This window comes from Dasypus novemcinctus, chromosome X (assembly GCF_030445035.2).
Source record: "Dasypus novemcinctus isolate mDasNov1 chromosome X, mDasNov1.1.hap2, whole genome shotgun sequence".
Taxonomy (NCBI): domain Eukaryota; kingdom Metazoa; phylum Chordata; class Mammalia; order Cingulata; family Dasypodidae; genus Dasypus; species Dasypus novemcinctus.
Window position 1 is genome coordinate 91,055,156 of NC_080704.1, and position 17,250 is coordinate 91,072,405.

Here is a 17,250-nt window from a genome sequence, read left to right on the forward strand (position 1 = left end):
TAATTTTGTTAATCAAGACTTATGATTTTTATCATTGTAGAGATCTTATTAAAATTTAAACTTAAGTATTAATATAAGCACTTATTTAATTTCTGGCCACTTGAATAGAGCTCTTTTTTTTAATTTTTATTAATTTATATTACCATCCGGAGGTATCAAAATATACACTGACATTGAACGAACAGACAGACACAAAACAATTACAACACATTAACAGAAACATACAGTTTTACAATTAACTCATAATTCTTACTTTCTTGGTATAACTGTTTTTGAGTTCTCCGTTATATCACATTTTAGAGTTTATATTTTAAGATTTCTTCTGGAATCTATGTTGCCTGTAACATGCAAGCTTGTACTTGAAAACATTTTTATTAGTTTAGTTATGGTTAAACATTGTTTAAAGTATGGGGCGGGACAACCAGCCTGAACCTTTGGAAGGGTCCATTGTCCGTCACGTTTTACAGCATGAGAAATGCTGTTTAATAACATCTGAGTATAGGGGCTACTAAGACCATCTCCCTGAATGGCCTTACAAAGGTGAGTAATGGTTTTATGATCCCAAGGAGCCCAAAAGGGAGGAGAACCGTCATTGCGGTAATTTACAAGAAAGAAGTGAGGAGGAGTGAATGGGTGGTGGTTAAGGACAATTGCCTTAAGCTGAGCTGAAAGAGAAGGTGTAGAAGGCATGGCAGTGAAAGAGTAAGTAAGCAAAGCTGAAAGGGGAAGTGTAGTAGGTGTGGCAGTGAGAGAGTTAGGCTCCAGCGGTTTCAACCAGTTTCTAGCAGGGTGCCTGTAAGGCAGCCATGAATAGCTAAAAGAGCGGGTATGAGACCAAGAGGGAAGGTTTTGCCTTTGTGGGCCTCAGCGGATTTGACTCGCCTGAGCAATTTAGCCCAAGTGGCAGGATCCCATATTGCAGCAATGGAAAGCCACGGGTTAAAATGGACAACTATGTTCCATGACTGTGTTAATTCTTTTTCAGTGATCTTAATGCATTTGCTGGCTAAAAGGGCATGTAGGGGGCGGGCTTGAGGTGCTTTCTCCGACGAGGAAAGGTTCCCCGTCTGGAGCTCACTCACCGATTACAAGAAGAGGTCTGACCTCACTGAGAAATGTTGGATGGGGTTGAGAAGAGCTGCACGGAGTGGGGAGCGGGTGATCAGACCACCCCACGTTGGCCGCCAATTGTCATTTTCATGCTTCTCCCCTTGGGGTACCCAGCCCAAATGAGTGCGCCAGAGCCGAGGAACCACACACAATGAACACTCCAGGAACACAGGCTCATGGCACAGATCTGGTTTATTGAAAAAGTGCAGTGATATATATGGGTGACTGAGGGGAGGTTGGATGGTGTGTAAGACCTGGATTGGTTATGTTAATTTGATAAGGCTGATTGGCTCCAGAGGTCTTGTTACTGAGGACAGGGGCAGTTTAGGCGGGCTCAGTGGTTGTTTACTTGAGTGCTTTAGCGCCATCTTTGAGGAGTGGGTCTTTTTTCTCACCCACAACACTACATGACTTCAAAACGTACTACAAAGCTACAGTAGTGAAAACAGCATGGTATTGGCACAAGGAAAGACAGACAGACCAATGGAACTGAATTGAAAGTTCTGATACAGATCCTCGTATATATAGTCATATAATATTCGATAGAGCCACCAAACCCTCTCAACTCGGAGAGAATGACCTATTCAAAAAATGGTACCGGGAGAACTGTATATCCATATGTAAAAGAATGAAAGAGGATTACCAACTCACACCTTATAGAAAAATCAACTCAAGATGGATCAAAGACCTAAATATAAGAGCCAACACCATAAAGACTTTGGAAAGCAATGTAGGGTAGCATCTACAGGACCTTGTAATAGGAAATGGCTTCAAGAACTTCACACCAAAACACGAGCAGCAAAAGAACAAATAGATAAATGGGACTGTCTCAAAATTAAAACCTTCTGAACCTCAAAGGAGTATGTCAAGAAAGTAAAAATAGAGCCTCCACAATGGGAGAAAATATTTGGTAACCATATATCTGATAGGAGACTTACATCCTGCGTATAAAAAGAACTCCTTTGTCTCGAAAATAAAAAAAAAAAAACAGACAACCCATTTAAAAAATGGGAAAAAGATTTAAACAGATACTTCTCCAAGGAAGAAATACTAATAGCCAAAAAGCACATGAAAAAATGCTCCAAATCTCTAGCTATTCAGGAAATGCAAACCAAAACTACAATGAGATACCATTTTTCTCTCATAAGATTGGCAGCTATGAATAAAACAGAAGACCACAAATGCTGGAGAGCATGTGGAGAAATGGGAACACTCATCCACTGCTTTTGGGGATGCAGAAAGATCCAGCCATTCTGGAGGATATTTTGTCAGTTTCTCAAAAAACTAGCTATAGATTTTCCATATGACCCAGCAGTTCCACGGCTGGGTATATACCCAGTAGAACTGAAAACAAGGACACAAACAGATATATGCACAACAATGTTCATAGCAGCATTGTTCACTATTGTCAAAAGTTGGAATCAACCCAAATGCCCATCAACAGATGAGTGGATAAATAAAATGTGGTATATACATACAATGAAATACTACTTAGCTTTAAGAATGAATACATACAAACACACGTGATAACGTGGATGAATCTTGAGAACCTTATGTTAAGTGAAGCAACCCAGGGATTGAAGGACAAATACTACATGACCTCAGTGATATGAAGTAAGTAAAGCATTCTGCCTCAGAGAGCTAGAGACTGGATGATAGGCTTAAATGAAATTGGGAGGTAGAGGAAGGATAGAAGGTGACACCTACATGGTGAAATCTATGATAAGCTAGAGGTAAGTATTTGTACAAGGAAGGGATAAATGGAGGGCATAGGTTTACTTTTGTGTGGATCTTTGCAGGTTTGTGTGGTCTAGGAATGGGAGGATGGGTACTATTGCCCAAGAAATTGGGGAGAGGGTGGAGCAACATATGAACATAGGATATTGTCAGGTTTTTGGTTGAGAGTATAATGATGAGAAAACTTTTTCAAAAATATAATAGGGAAGGTTGCCTGTTTAAGACTCTTAAAGTGGATAATCTGATGCAGGACAGGCTTCTAGGGAGTGTGTGTTTGTGCTCATTTTGCCATTGTGGGTTATATCATTGGATCGATATCCATATAATGAGAGTTAAGTTATAGCTACATCCTAGGGAGGACTGATGTTCTCAAATAGAGTGAATTGTATCTCTCGAGAGAAATGGTGGCTCCCAATGCATTAGGGCAGTCGAGCATGTCAAGCTCTCAACACTGCTGCAAGTATCTCTGAACATGGCCTTTCAAGCAATGAAGATTGACTGTCACTGTGAACCCTGAGGGGAGGGGGAAAGCAGTATTGAATAGATGGAATCAATGTAACTGTGTGGGCAATAGAAGTGTTCCACAAGATTATGCAAGGATGGATATAAGACATGTTAAATTACACCAAAATATATAGGGGCTGATAGGCTACAATGTAAATTGTAATGTAAAACATAAGATATCCAAAAATTTAGAAAATTGTATAGTCTAAAATATAAACCACAATGTAAACCCAAATGCTACCTTGTTTGAAAGCTGTTGTCTCAATATCTGTACATCAGTTTCAGTAAATATAGTATGAACATGTAAAAAGATTATTGCTGTGAAAGTAAAAAGGGTTTTATGTTGGATATCTGGAAGTACTGTATATTGTATATACGAATTACTGTGATCCAAAACGTTTGTGAAGATAAGCTTAATATTTAGGGAAAAAAAGGGGAAAAGAAAGGATGTAGACACTGAGGAAAAGGTGGAAGAATTTGCTTTGCCAGTTTGCATACAGGGCAACCCTAATTGCAGTGATGGAAGGCAAAACATCAAAAACAAAGCTTTTGCATTTTTTTAATTTTTTGATACCCGAATTTATTTTTGCCTTAATTTTTCTCAATCAATATGTATTCTATATCTAACCTTTAAACGCCTCACTATATTCCATTTTACTATTAATAGAACCTGGCAATATATTGGGCTACTTTTTTAAGAAGTTTTGGATCATAGAGAGGTTCAACATTGGCAGGGGAGGAATGCTGGTGTGAGATATTGCTGACCGGGCACTCGGGTTGCAGGGATTTCTACAGGGCATATATCCAGGGTGCATAAAAATGTTTGGATATTTTCATAGTGGTTACAATTAAAAACAACCAGTGAGGGAGTGCTGAGTTCCAAGCCAGGGGAGCTCTATCACAGTCCCTAAAGGAACAGCAACAATCCCCCAAGTGCAAAGGCAAAGACCAAAAAACCTCCTGAGAACCTCCATGTTGCTCAAATGTGGCCAGTCTCAAAGCCAGACTCAGCATGTAAATGCATTGCCTCCCCCCCGTGTGGGACATGACTCCCTGGCACCAAGGGATTACTACCAAGTACCAGCTGATGATGTAACTAGAAAATGACCTTGAATAAAAGGTTCAACTCAGACCAGCAGAATATCTCATTCTACATATAATACCAGGAGTTAAAAATGCTTTTTGACCTGAATAAAATGGGGAAATGGAAAGGACAAATGAGTTTATATAGCTATGCATCTCCAAAAAGAGCCAGGAAGTTATCAGAGGGGTTGCCCTTATGCAGACCTCAGCAGAGTCCCAGAGACAGATAAAGTAGATTCAACCCCAGGTATTGGTTCTTCTGAGGGCTACGGAGTTCCACAGGTCCTATGATCATGGCAGATAGAGTTCAGTGCCATGTCAGTTGGCCCTACTTTGCAGTTTGTGTTTCTGTGTGATGTAGCCGTGGTCAGATGTGATCTTTGTCCACAAGCCTCTCTTGTTACTTTTAATGCATCTGTAGTTGGTGCTGGTGTTTAGTGTATACCCAGGGGACCTGAATCTCTGGACTGACCATGTGATAGGCAGGCCCTGAGCCTCAACAGACTTGCAACTTGAACACTCTGGTTTATTGGACTTATCCCACTTAGCTAGCATGGAGTTTAAGAAGGTCAACCGCCACACCAGAGAGCCAAGAGTGCCTACAACTGAAATCAGGAGAATTGCATCCAGCATCCATGTGGAACCTAAACCCCCTCTTGACATAGATATGGATTGGACACAACCATTCTCAGGTCCACAGGATGGAGGAATAGAGTTTGGATTAGAGTGGACTTACTGATATTCTATACATGAACTATCGTGATTAGTAATCAAAGAAAATATGGCATTGGTGTGGAGAAAGTGGCCATGGTGGCTGCTGAGGGTAGGGAGTGGGGGGAAGAGATGAGATGTTGGGGCATTTTTGGTTGTTGGAGTTGTCCTGTGTGGTGCTGTAGGGATAGTTACTGGACACTGTATGTCCTCCCATGGCCCGATGGGTGGAATGTGGGAGAGTGTGGGCTATGGTGTGGACCATTGATCCTGAGGTGCAGCAGTGCTCAGAGATGTATTCAGCAGGTGCAATGAATGTCTCATGATGATGGAGGAGGTTGTTGTTATGGGGGAGGAGTTGGGTGAGGGGAGTGGGGGGAATATGGGGACCTCATATTTTTTAAAATATAACATTAAAAAAGACAAAAATAAAAAAAAATAAAAAATCAAACATGGTCTCAGGGAACAAATGACAGCAAGTGATGTGCAAACATGTGTCATGTGTGTCCTAGAAGGAAAAGAGAATGACAAAGAGCAGAAGGAATATTTGAAGAAATAATGGTAGAAAATTTCCCAACACTATTGAATGGCATACCTATCCATGTTCAAGAAGCATGACAAAGTCCCATCTGGAAAAATCTGAATAGACCAACTTAGGGCACATAGTAATCATAATGTCAAATACCAAGAATAAAGAGAATTCTGAAAGCAGCAAGAGAAAAGCAATGCATAACATATAAGGTTCCACAATAAGATTAAGTGTTGATTTCTCATCAGAAACCATGGAGGCAAGAAAACAGTGGTACGATTTATTCTGCAAAAGAAAAACTTCCAGCCAAGAATCTTGTATCTATCAATATTGTCTTTCAAAAATGAGGGTGAGTTTAGTATATTCACAGGTAAACAATAACTGAGAGAGTTTGTAACCAAGAGACCAGCTTTTTAGGAAATACTAAAGTGTATGCTACAGCCTGAAATGAAAAGACAGGAGGGAGAGCCCTGGATGAGAGTCTAGTAATGAAGATTATATCAATAAAATTTACTAAAAGTGTCAAAAGAGTGGTGAAAATAAAATATGACAGATAAAACCCAAATATTGAGATATAACCCTACCAATATTATAAAGGACTTGTATTCAGAAAACTGCACTCAATGTTAAAGCCAAATCAAAAAACAAAAACAAAAACAAAAAACATAAATCATTGGAAGAACATTCCATGCTCATGGATTGGAAGATTAAATTTTAATATGTCAGTTCTCCTCAGACTGATACAGAGATTCAATGCTATCCTGATAAAAATTACACTGGCATTTTTAAAATAAATGGTAAACAGGATTATCAATTTTATTTGGAAGTGTAAGCAGTCCTGAATAGCCAGAAACATCTTTAAAATGGAAAAGCTAGGTTGGAGGACACTCATTTCTGGACCTTAAATCATATTACCTAGCTACAGTTGTAAAAACCACATGGCCCTGTCATAATGAGTGACACATAGAACAATGGAACTGAATTGATAGTTCAGAAACAAACTCTCACATCTTTGGTCAAGTGATTTTTGACTAACCTGTCAAAGGAACCCAGCTTGGGCAGAACAACCCATTCAAGAAATGGTGCTGAGAGAACTGGATATCTATAGCCAAAAGAAGGAAAGAGGACCCCTATCTCACACCTTGTACAAAAATTAAGTCAAAATGGATTTTAAAAAATCTAAATATAAAAGCAAGAAACATAAAGCTTCCAGAAGAAAATGTAGGAAAATATTTTCAAGTCCTTGTAGAAGGTGGTGGATTCTTAAAGGAGATAAGAGGACTGAGATGGACTACTGATGTTTAATGTATGAAGAAGTTTTAATTAACTTTATTATAAAAGTGCAGAAATGTTCAGATTTAGTGGTAACACATTAGTGTAACAGCTGGTTTATAAAAGGAATGTGGCTGAAACTGGTAGTCTAGGGATGTAAATGCCAGTTGACAGAAAGCTAGAGAATAATCTAGGGACTGTAAAGCACAGTAATCCTAGAGGTGGATGAGAATTATTGTTGATGGTACAAATGCAAGTATGTCCTTTGTGAGCTAGAGCAGCTGTACATTACTATTGCAGGGTGGTGGGAATGTGGAGAAGCATGGGAATAATACAACTGAAGTGACCTATGGACTGCAGTTAACAGTAATAACGCAATATTCATTCATCTATGCCAAAGATGTACTGTGTTGATAATGGGGGAATATGGAAAAAATGGCAAGTGTTCCAAATGTACGCTGTGGATGTGGTATAATCTGAAGATGTTATCTCATAATCTGTAACAAATATTCCTCTAAGGTGTGGTATGTTGATAGAGGGGTGTTGTTTGGGAATTCTGCACATGTGTATGGTTGTTTTGTAAGTTTACAAATTCTGTCATGAGATATATTTTTGAAAAATAATGATAGGGTTGTTTGAAAGGGAAACCATCCAAATGTAAGATAAGGACTATAGTTAGTAGTAAGATTTTGACAATATCCTTTCATAAGTTGTAACAAATGTCTCTCAACAATGCAAGTTGTTGGTGGATGGTTGATGTATGGGACCCCTGTATGATGTTATGCATGTTTGCTTTGTAAATTTACACCTTTTGCTATACACTTATTTTTTATGTATGTTCATCTATAAATGATATAAAAATAGTAATAGGGTGAATTGGGGGAAAATACTTTCATTAGTAGTAATATTTTGAGGATGCTCTTTAATCATTACTTAAAAATGTTTCCTTACAATGCAAGTATTGTTGGTAGGGTAAAGTATGGGAGCCTGTATGATGTTATGTATGCTTGTTTTGTAAGTTCACAACTATTGTTACACACATATTGTTTATGTATGTTTATGTACGAGTGATATTCTTCAATAGATTTTTAAAAAAGAAAAAAATTACTGGTAACTATGGTCTATAACTTAGATTTGTTATATATTTTCTGTGTACCTCCTCCCAATTACTAACACCATGTATTCGTATTGTACATATGTTATAGTTCATGAGAGAATGTTATCAGATTTTTTCTGTTAACCACAGTCCATCTTCCACCACAGGATTCATTGTGTTATGCAGTTGGTTTTTACAATCCATTCAAAGTGTACACTCAGTGGCTCTCATTTTCATCAGCCAACTTTAGAGCATTTCGTTACTAAAATAGGAAAACCATATGCCCCCTAATACTCCCCTTTTGTTGTCCTTACAAATTGATATATCCTCTTTGCCACTGCTGCAAAATATTTCAATATTACTGTTAACTCTCTTCCATAAGTTATGTTAGTTGTAATTTTCATGTATATCACTGTATTCTTAACACTTTGTAAAAGTGTTTATTTATACTATTAACTACAGTTTTCATCCACCACCAAAATCACTGTTATACAGTCCCTAGATTATTCTATAGTTTCCTTTCAATTGGTAGTTACGTGCACAGACTACTGCTTTCAGCCGCAATCACATTTATAAATCAGCAATGTTAGTTATACTCCCTATAATGTGTTACCAACTCCAGTTATTTCCACACTTTTACAATAAAGCTTATTTAAAAAATCTACATACATTAAGCATCAGCTCCTGTTCTCAACCCACAGTGTATCTCCCAGTAACCTATACTCTATAGTTTACCTCCATTTGTTTACTCATTTGTATTTAGCTCATATTTTTGAAACAATACAATCTCCTTTTGTGTCTGGCCTATTTCAGTCACCATAGTATACTCAAGGTTCATACATGTTATATGAATCCCAATTTCATTTCTTCTTAGAGCTGTATAGTATTCCATTGTATGTATAAACCACATTTTCTTTATCCATTCATTGGTTGATTACACTTGGGCTGTTTCCATATTTTAGCAATTGTGTATAATGCTGCTATGAACATCTGTGTCCAAATGTCAATTCACGTCCAAGTTTTTAGTACTTCTGAATAAATTCCTAGTAGAGGGATAGCAGGATCATAGGGCAGTTTTACATTTAGCTTCATGGAAAACCGCCAAAAGGTTTTGCTCTGAGGCTCCAGCATTCTACATTTCCACCAACAGGGAAGGAGTGTTCCTGTTTCTCCACATCCTTTCCAGCACCTGTAGCTTTCTTTTTTTAAAATAATAACCATTCTATAAGATTAGAAATGGTATCTCATTTTGGTTTTGATCTGCATTTATTTAATAGCTAGTGATGCTGAAGATATTTTCATGTGCTTTTTTGCCTTTTGTATTTGGCATTTGGAAAAATGTCTATTCAAGACTTTTAGAAGGTTTAGAGACCCTAGTGAAGTTATTATGCACTTAATAAGCACCCAGAAATATTGTTAAATAACTACTAAGTACAGTTTCTGACATTTTAGAAATGAGCGCCTCATAGTTGGTGTCTTTGTCAATGTTCATTAACATGTCAGTTGAGAAAATGTGACAGAGTTTGATTATAATGTAAAGGAAAGAAATCTTGATTAAGTGTTGTATGGTAGCCTGGCACTTTCTTTCATGAGCAAGACCTCTTGTTTTCCTATTTGAAATATCATTAGCAAAGCTTTGTTCTTCCTTTGGTATTGGGAACATTCACATAGGCACCTTCGAAAGAAGAAGCTTTGTCAATTTCCTTCCTTTAAAAGGAACTTGATCCTTGGCATTATGACCGAGGCTTGCTAAAGCTTGCTGGAAAACAGCGGTTTCCTCTAGGCCACATTTATTCAATAGCCCTGCTCTGTGCCTTTGGAGGGAAGGATAGCTTGACTCTCAAACCTCTGATCTGTGGACAGAAATGATTTGGCATTCTTTGAATGGAGGCTGAGGGGTAAGACTGGCTCTTTGGAAGATTAATTTATGTTCCTGGGCAGTGCCACTGTTGACTTGAAAATGCGTTTTATTTTTTTTCCCCTAATTATTGAACTTCTCTTAACAAGAGCCCTAGACCACAGCAATTCATATATATAATATACAGCACTCCCACACATCCACCACAAAACCTTTTCCCTTCCACAGCGATACAGTTACACCCTATTCACATCATATTTACTTAAAGTGATGTACAGAGTCTGAGACAATAGCTTTCAAACAAGGTGACATCTGTGCTTACATTGTGGTGCTTAAGGATACACAGTTTTCTAATTTTTTAGTTATCCTATGTTTTACATTATGGTTTACATTATCAGTCTGTCGTCTCCTATATGTTATGGTGTAATATTACATGTTTTATATCCATCCTTGTGTACTCTCGCAAAAAAAAAGAAAAAGATAGGATGTAGAATTTTTTCCAAGTCAACACGTATTCTATATCTAACCTTTAAACCCATTGCTATATGCCATTTTGCTAGTAAGGGATCCTGACATTATATTGGGCTTCAATTTTCAGGAAGTTCTGGATCACAGAGTGGTTCAACAATGGCAATGGAGGAATACTGGTATAGGATGCTATTGACAGGTGATATATGGCTGACAGGGAGCTATACAGGACATATGTCCAGGGTGCATGGTAATGTTTGGATATACTCATAGTGACAACAATTAAAAACTACAGCTGGGGGGGTACTGGGTTCCTGGCCAGTGGTGCTCTGTCGTGGTTCCTAGGGGAGCAGCGACAGTCTCCCAAGTGCAGTGGCAAGGACTGCGAAGGAATGAGGGTCCAACAGTGAGCCCCTGACACTAATGACTATGCTTGTGAGCTGATATGCCTGAAATAAGAACAAGGCCTAGAGCAGCACTGTGCCTGGGAATTTCCTCCTGACAGCCTTCATGAAGCCAAACTCAGCATGTAAATTCAATGCCTTCCCCCCAGCGTGGGACATGACACCCGGGGATGAGCCTCCCTGGCACCGAGGGATCACTATCAACTACCAACTGATGATGCAACTGGAAAATGACCTGAAAAGGAAGGTTCAATGCGGATCAGCAGAACATCCCTGTCTACATAAAATAACATGACTTTAAAATGCTGTTTGACCTAATGTAAGGGAGAAATGGAAAGGAGTAATGAGTTTATATGGCTGCGAATCTCTAAAAAAGAGTCTGGAGGCTGTCAGAAGGATTGCCCTTATGCACAACTGAGCAGAGTCTAAGAGACAGATAAAGTAGATACAACCCCCAGGTATTGGTTCCTTTGAGGGCTAAAGAGGCCCATGGGTGCTATGGTCATGGCAGATGGGGTTCACTGCCATGTCAGATGGCCCTTCTTTGGAGCTGGTGTTTATGCGTGATGAATCTGGACTCAGATGGGATCTCTCTTCATAAGACTTTCATGCTACTGTGCTGGAGTTGTAGTTGGTGTTGGGGTTTAAGATATATTTATGGGATCTGAATCTCTGGACTGACAAGGTGATAGCCAGACCCTGAGCCTCAACAGACTCCAGCACCTACAATCTGATTTATTGGACTCACCTCACTCAGCTAAGATGGAGTTGAAGAAGGACAATCACCACACCATGGAGCCTAGAGTTCCTACAACTGAAAGCAGGAGGATTGCATCCAGTATCCATGTGGAATCTGAGCCTCCTCTTGACATAGAGGTGCAATGGACACAACCAATCCAAGGTCCACAGAGAAAAGGTGGCATTGGAGTGGGAAAAGTGGACATGGTGGCTAATGGGTATGGGGAATGGCAGGAAGAGATGAGATGTGGAGGCGTCTTAGGGACTTGGAGCTGCCCTAGATGGTGCTTCAGGGGCAATCACCAGACATTGTAAATCCTCACAGGGCCCACTGGATGGAATGGGGGGGAGTATGGGCCATGATGTGGACCATTGACCATGAGGTGCAGAGGTGCCCAGAGATGTACTTACCAAGTGCAATGGATGTGTGATGATGTTTGGAATGAGTGTTGCTGGGGGGGGGGGGGGTGGGTGGGGGGTGGTGGGGTTGAAGGGGTCCTCATGTATTTTTTTAATGTAATATTTTTACAAAATCAATTAAAAAAAAAAAAGGATAGAAGCAGCCACAGAAGAACACACGGTGAATGGACACAGAGAGCAGACAATGGGGAAGGAGGGGAGAGAAATAAATAAATCTTAAAAAAAAAATAAGTACAATATAAGCATATAATTTCATTCTACATGGGTGTGTTCTTCCCAACTCTATGTAATTAATGATCAAATAAACTAGAACTATATCTATTAGGAAAAAAAAAAAAAAGAAAATGCATTTTAGTGCTGAAAAGGATATCAATAAGTTCTTAACTCCAAAGTCATTTTCTCTGAAGGGAATTTAAGTTTTCCTTAGTGAACCTAGTGACCCCAATTCCTAATTGTTCTGGCAATGTATAGTTTTCAATCACATCATTGTGTGTCCCTTTATTTTCAGGCCCATTAGAGAATTTGGTAATTAGCATTACCAGATGTCCTGTTGTCAAGATGTGCTATAATGAACATGTAGCTATATGTGTACAAGAAAGGCAATGGCTCTTTTTTTTCTTTATTTTCTTTTAAATGTTACATTCAAAACATATGAGGTCCCCATATACCCCTCACTACCCTACCCCACTCCTCCCACATCAACAACCTCTTCCATCATCATGGCACATTCACTGCACCTGGTCAATACATTTTGAAGCATTACTGCACCACATGGACAGTGGTCTCATTGTAGTCTACACTCTCCCCCAGTCCACCAGTGGGCCATGTCAGGACACACAATGTCCAGCATCTGTCCCGGCAGCACCACCCAGGAAAACTCCAAATCCTGAAAATGCCCCCACATCATATCTCTTTTTCCCTCTTCCTACCATCAGCAGCTACTGTGGCCACTTTCTCCACATCAGTACTACAATTTCTTCCCTCACTAATCACAATAGTTCCCCAGCAGAACACCAGTAAGTCCACTCTAATCCATACTCTATTCCTCCATCCTGTGGACCCTGGGATAAAGCCCTCTTGTTGGAAATAAACTCAATATGTGAAATTTAGCTTACATATTTAGTTACACAGGGAAACATGTTTTTTTTCTTTACATTCTCCAAAGAGTCAAAGCTTGACAAATATTCATGTATGTTTAACATGGCAGAACTACCAGAAATGTGTGATTTTGGCACATTCTGTTCAGCCTTATGGAGATGCAGAATACTCTAGGAGGCATGTGTGCTTTTCATCAGGCAATCTCTGATCATGGGTGAAATACTTATTGTCCAGAGCTGATAAAGAAAGGATAAAGATATCACTGAAGGTATACTCTAAAGTCCAGTAATACCGGGCCCAGCCACCATCTTTTTGTTTTCTTTTTTAATTTTTAATTTCTAAAAAAGATTTAGATTACATAGAAGTTAACATAAAAATATAGGGATACCCATATGCCCCCACCCTCTCCCCTCCCACACTTTCCCACATTAACAATATCTTTCATTAGTGTGCTACAGTGGTTACAATTGATGATCACATACTGAAGCATTGCTACTAACTGTGGACTATAGTTTACATTATAGTTTATACTTTGCCCCACACAATTTTGTAGGTTATGACAAAATGTATAATGGCCTGTATTCATCATTTCAGTGCCATGCAGGACAATTCAATGTCCCGAAAATACCCCCATGTTACACCTGTTCTTCCTTCTCCCTCCCCTCCTAACCTCTGGTGGCCACTGCCTTTAAATCATTGATAAAAGTTCTTCCATTGCTAGAATAATAAGACTATAATAGAATAATAAGTACATTCGTCCATGTTCATACCCCAATATTGAGGATTTTGGATCGTGATGCCCACTCTGTTTCTAATTGAGAGAAGACTTGGAACCCATGGAACAGATGGATGGAAATATCTTGTTTGCAGTTGCAGATGCTCTCTGTTTCTTGGGATGGTCGTTGTCCATCATCATCTCTTTGTTAGTTGTCCTGGGTGAGTCCAATTACCCAGAATACTGCATCTGGCCCAATTAAATTAGGATGGGTCTTAATCTTATTACTGGAGGCCTTACAGAGAAAGCCATGGTGAGCAGCTAGAATCTAGAAGACAACAGAACCCAGAAAAGAAAGAAGATACCTCCATGTGCACTGTCTTGTGACAAAAAAGGCAAAGAAGTCAAGAGATTTCTGGACAGCCAGAAATTACTGACCCGAGGAGGAAGCAAGTCTTCTAGCTTCTGAAACCAGTAAATTCCTGCTGTTAAGCCAAAACCTTATATACTATTCATTTTAGCAGCTGGAAAAGTAAAACAGCTTACCTCTAGGGCCATGTACAATTCTCATCACGTTAGCTATAATGTCACCTTTTCACTTTCATTAAAAAAAAATAGCCTATAAGTACCATTGTTCATGGGGTACCTGTTTTAAGAGTTTGTAAATTTGCAAATGATCAACAAATTACTTGACACACACCACACTAACTGAACTCATGTACAGTATCATGGAGTTCGATATAATTGAACTTTATACCAGGTATATGAATCCACTAGACACCCACTTCTTGCTATTTATTAACTTTAATTTTGATTTTCTTCAAAAATTCAAAAGGGGATAATTGGTATATTTAGGAATAAATTTTGCTTTTATAAGTCAATAACAAAATAGGATTCCTGTCAGAAAAATTACCTTGTAGCAAATTTTGCTTGACTATAAATGATATTTAAAGAAATATCTGATCTCATTATTCCACTAGGAGAAAAGCAGGATTTTTCTCCTTACTTTAAATAGTGAGAGAGAAATTAATTTACCTATGATCACAATCAAGTGGAAAGGACAAAAACATAACATCTGTGTATGCATGCATGTGTGTATTTGTTTGCCTATTTGTGTGTGTGTGTGTGCATGTATGTAAATCAAAAGGCTACTTGACTATATTTTGCATTTTCATTCTTATTGGCAAGACTTCTTTTTGGTATTTTTTGATGCTTCTGCCCAATGTGTCTTTTTAGTGTGACTCAGTGAAGAAATATACTCATCAATTGTTCTCTCCAGCTTAGACGATTTAAATAAGGTTCCAAATCTGGGCAAATTAGCACAGATGTAGAAATTCAGGTTCCAAAAGAAATGGATATCTCATGGAAATCCTAATTAAAAATATTAATTATACTATTTTCAAAGCTTTCCTCTAAGTATGATAAGAAGATAAAATAAGTGTCATTCTTTCCTGTTAATCTGGTTGACGAGGTGGCACAAACAAACATGAAATCCTCATTATCACATGTTAAGGGCTAATGAGTAGTGCTGTTGTAGTCCAAACTTAGTTTACAGGTAGACTTAGTTCCAATATCTTCTACTTCAGATTCTCTTCTAAACAATGAGATTTGAGATTCATAATGACTGAGGCCTTGAAATATTGTCAAGGAAAGATTTGTTTCTGTTACCTATATGATGTTTTTTAAAACAGGAAAGTAGACTTGGGTAGTTTGAGAAAACTCTCAACAAGACTGAAACTAAAAGTGGTTTGTAGTTAATCAGAAAATACAAATTTCCACTAAACTTACTTTGGAGATAACTGTACTGCTTTAGGCTGTTGATATGTGTCAGCTAGCCTTGCTGCATTATTAGATGTGGGAATTTTCAATGGAAAAAGTCCAGTTGACAAAAGGGACTGCAGGCTGTAGGTTCTTCATCCCTTTCGACATCATTAATCACACAATAAAGAGGGAAATCATATATCTTCTGTGAAACCATAAATTTTAACCCATGTCTGAATTCATTTCTGGTAAGTCAAAAAACTTACTTTTGTTGAATTTGAAAAGTAAAAACAATGCAAAACTGTTTGCTCAGCAATATGATTTCTTTTCATTTGGGTCCTAGATTAAGAAGAAACAGCAAGATGTGCTTGGTTTCTTGGAAGCCAACAAAATAAGATTTGAAGAAAAAGATATTGCAGCCAATGAAGAGAATAGGAAGTGGATGAGAGAAAATGTACCTGAAAACAATAGACCAGCCACAGGGTACCCTCTGCCACCTCAGATTTTCAATGAAAGCCAGTACCGTGGGGTAAGGAAGCAATTTAAATTCTTTTTATTGAAGTGGATTACCCCATATCTGTCCTTTGCAACTGCTTATCCTTCCCAAATATACATATATTCATCTCTCCTTTTCATCCTCTGTATCCATCCTAGGCAGCTAGAATATTTTTTCTTCATCTAGGAGGCAAATGGAAGAATCATCCACAGACACACACAACATCACCTGTAAATGTAAAAAAGAGGACCTTGGTAATGTAATAGACCTTACATTTCTTCATCTTAATTTCAGCCAGAGCAATTATATTATTTCTGATTTGTCCATGAAGAAACCTTTGAAAAGAAGTGAACTGCTTCAGTTATTTGGAGAAAAACAGATTAAAAAAGTGGAATAAATATTTTCTGCCTAAAGCTAATAATTTTATTTTGGTATCATTAATGGATTTTGTTAAAATTTTAGGTTAGCTATTGAACTTATACAAGAAAAGAGGGAAACAAAAAAATTAAGTTTTTACTTTGTGGTAAGTGCTTTCAAGTATGCCTTCTCTTTTAATCATTAATTCAGAGTGAGGGAAGCGGACTTGGTCCAATGGATAGGATGTCCGCCTACCGCATGGGAAGTCCGTGGCTCAAACCCTGGGCCTCCTTGACCCGTGTGGAGCTGGCCCATGCACAGTGCTGATGTGCGCAAGGAGTGCCCTGCCACGCAGGGGTGTCCTCCATGTAGGGGAGCCCCACGCTCAAGGAGAGCGCCCTGTAAGGATAACTGCCCACAGCGAAAGAAAGTGCTGCCTGCCCAAGAATGGCGCCACACATGGAGAGCTGACACAACAAGATGACGCAACAAAAAGAAACACAGATTCCTGGTGCCACTGATAAGGATAGAAGCGGTCACAGAAGAACACACAGTGAATGGACACAGAGGACAGACAAATGGGGGGGAGAGGAAGGGGAAAGAAATGAATAAAAAATAGATCTTAAAAAAAATTCAGAGTGAAAAATTGTTTGCATTGCTATATCCTCATGTTTAATATGAAGAGAAATGTTTTTGGAGCCTCAAGTCAAAATCTTCCAGCACATAGGTTTATATAGGAGTCTCTGATAATGAATTTGTCAGTTATGAGGAGGGGGCCTAGAGATTCCATCTGTTGCTGTAAATAGATTTGTGGTGAATTGAATTGTGTACCATGGTTTGGGCATATTATTTTTCTTGGTCAGCATTCCGGTGGCCTATTGTATGTAGGAGCT

General features: G+C 38.6%; 1 protein-coding gene across 3 annotated transcripts in view; it reads left to right on the forward strand.

The window, feature by feature from the left end:
* SH3BGRL (SH3 domain binding glutamate rich protein like) overlaps nucleotides 1-17,250 on the forward strand; it is a 207,039-nt gene that overhangs the window by 136,508 nt on the left and 53,281 nt on the right. For all 3 annotated transcript variants that reach the window (XM_071213115.1, XM_058291478.2, XM_004450379.5), the window contains exon 2: nucleotides 15,848-16,033. In XM_071213115.1, coding sequence (XP_071069216.1) covers nucleotides 15,848-16,033 — 186 coding nt within the window. The remainder of the gene's footprint in view (nucleotides 1-15,847; nucleotides 16,034-17,250) is intronic.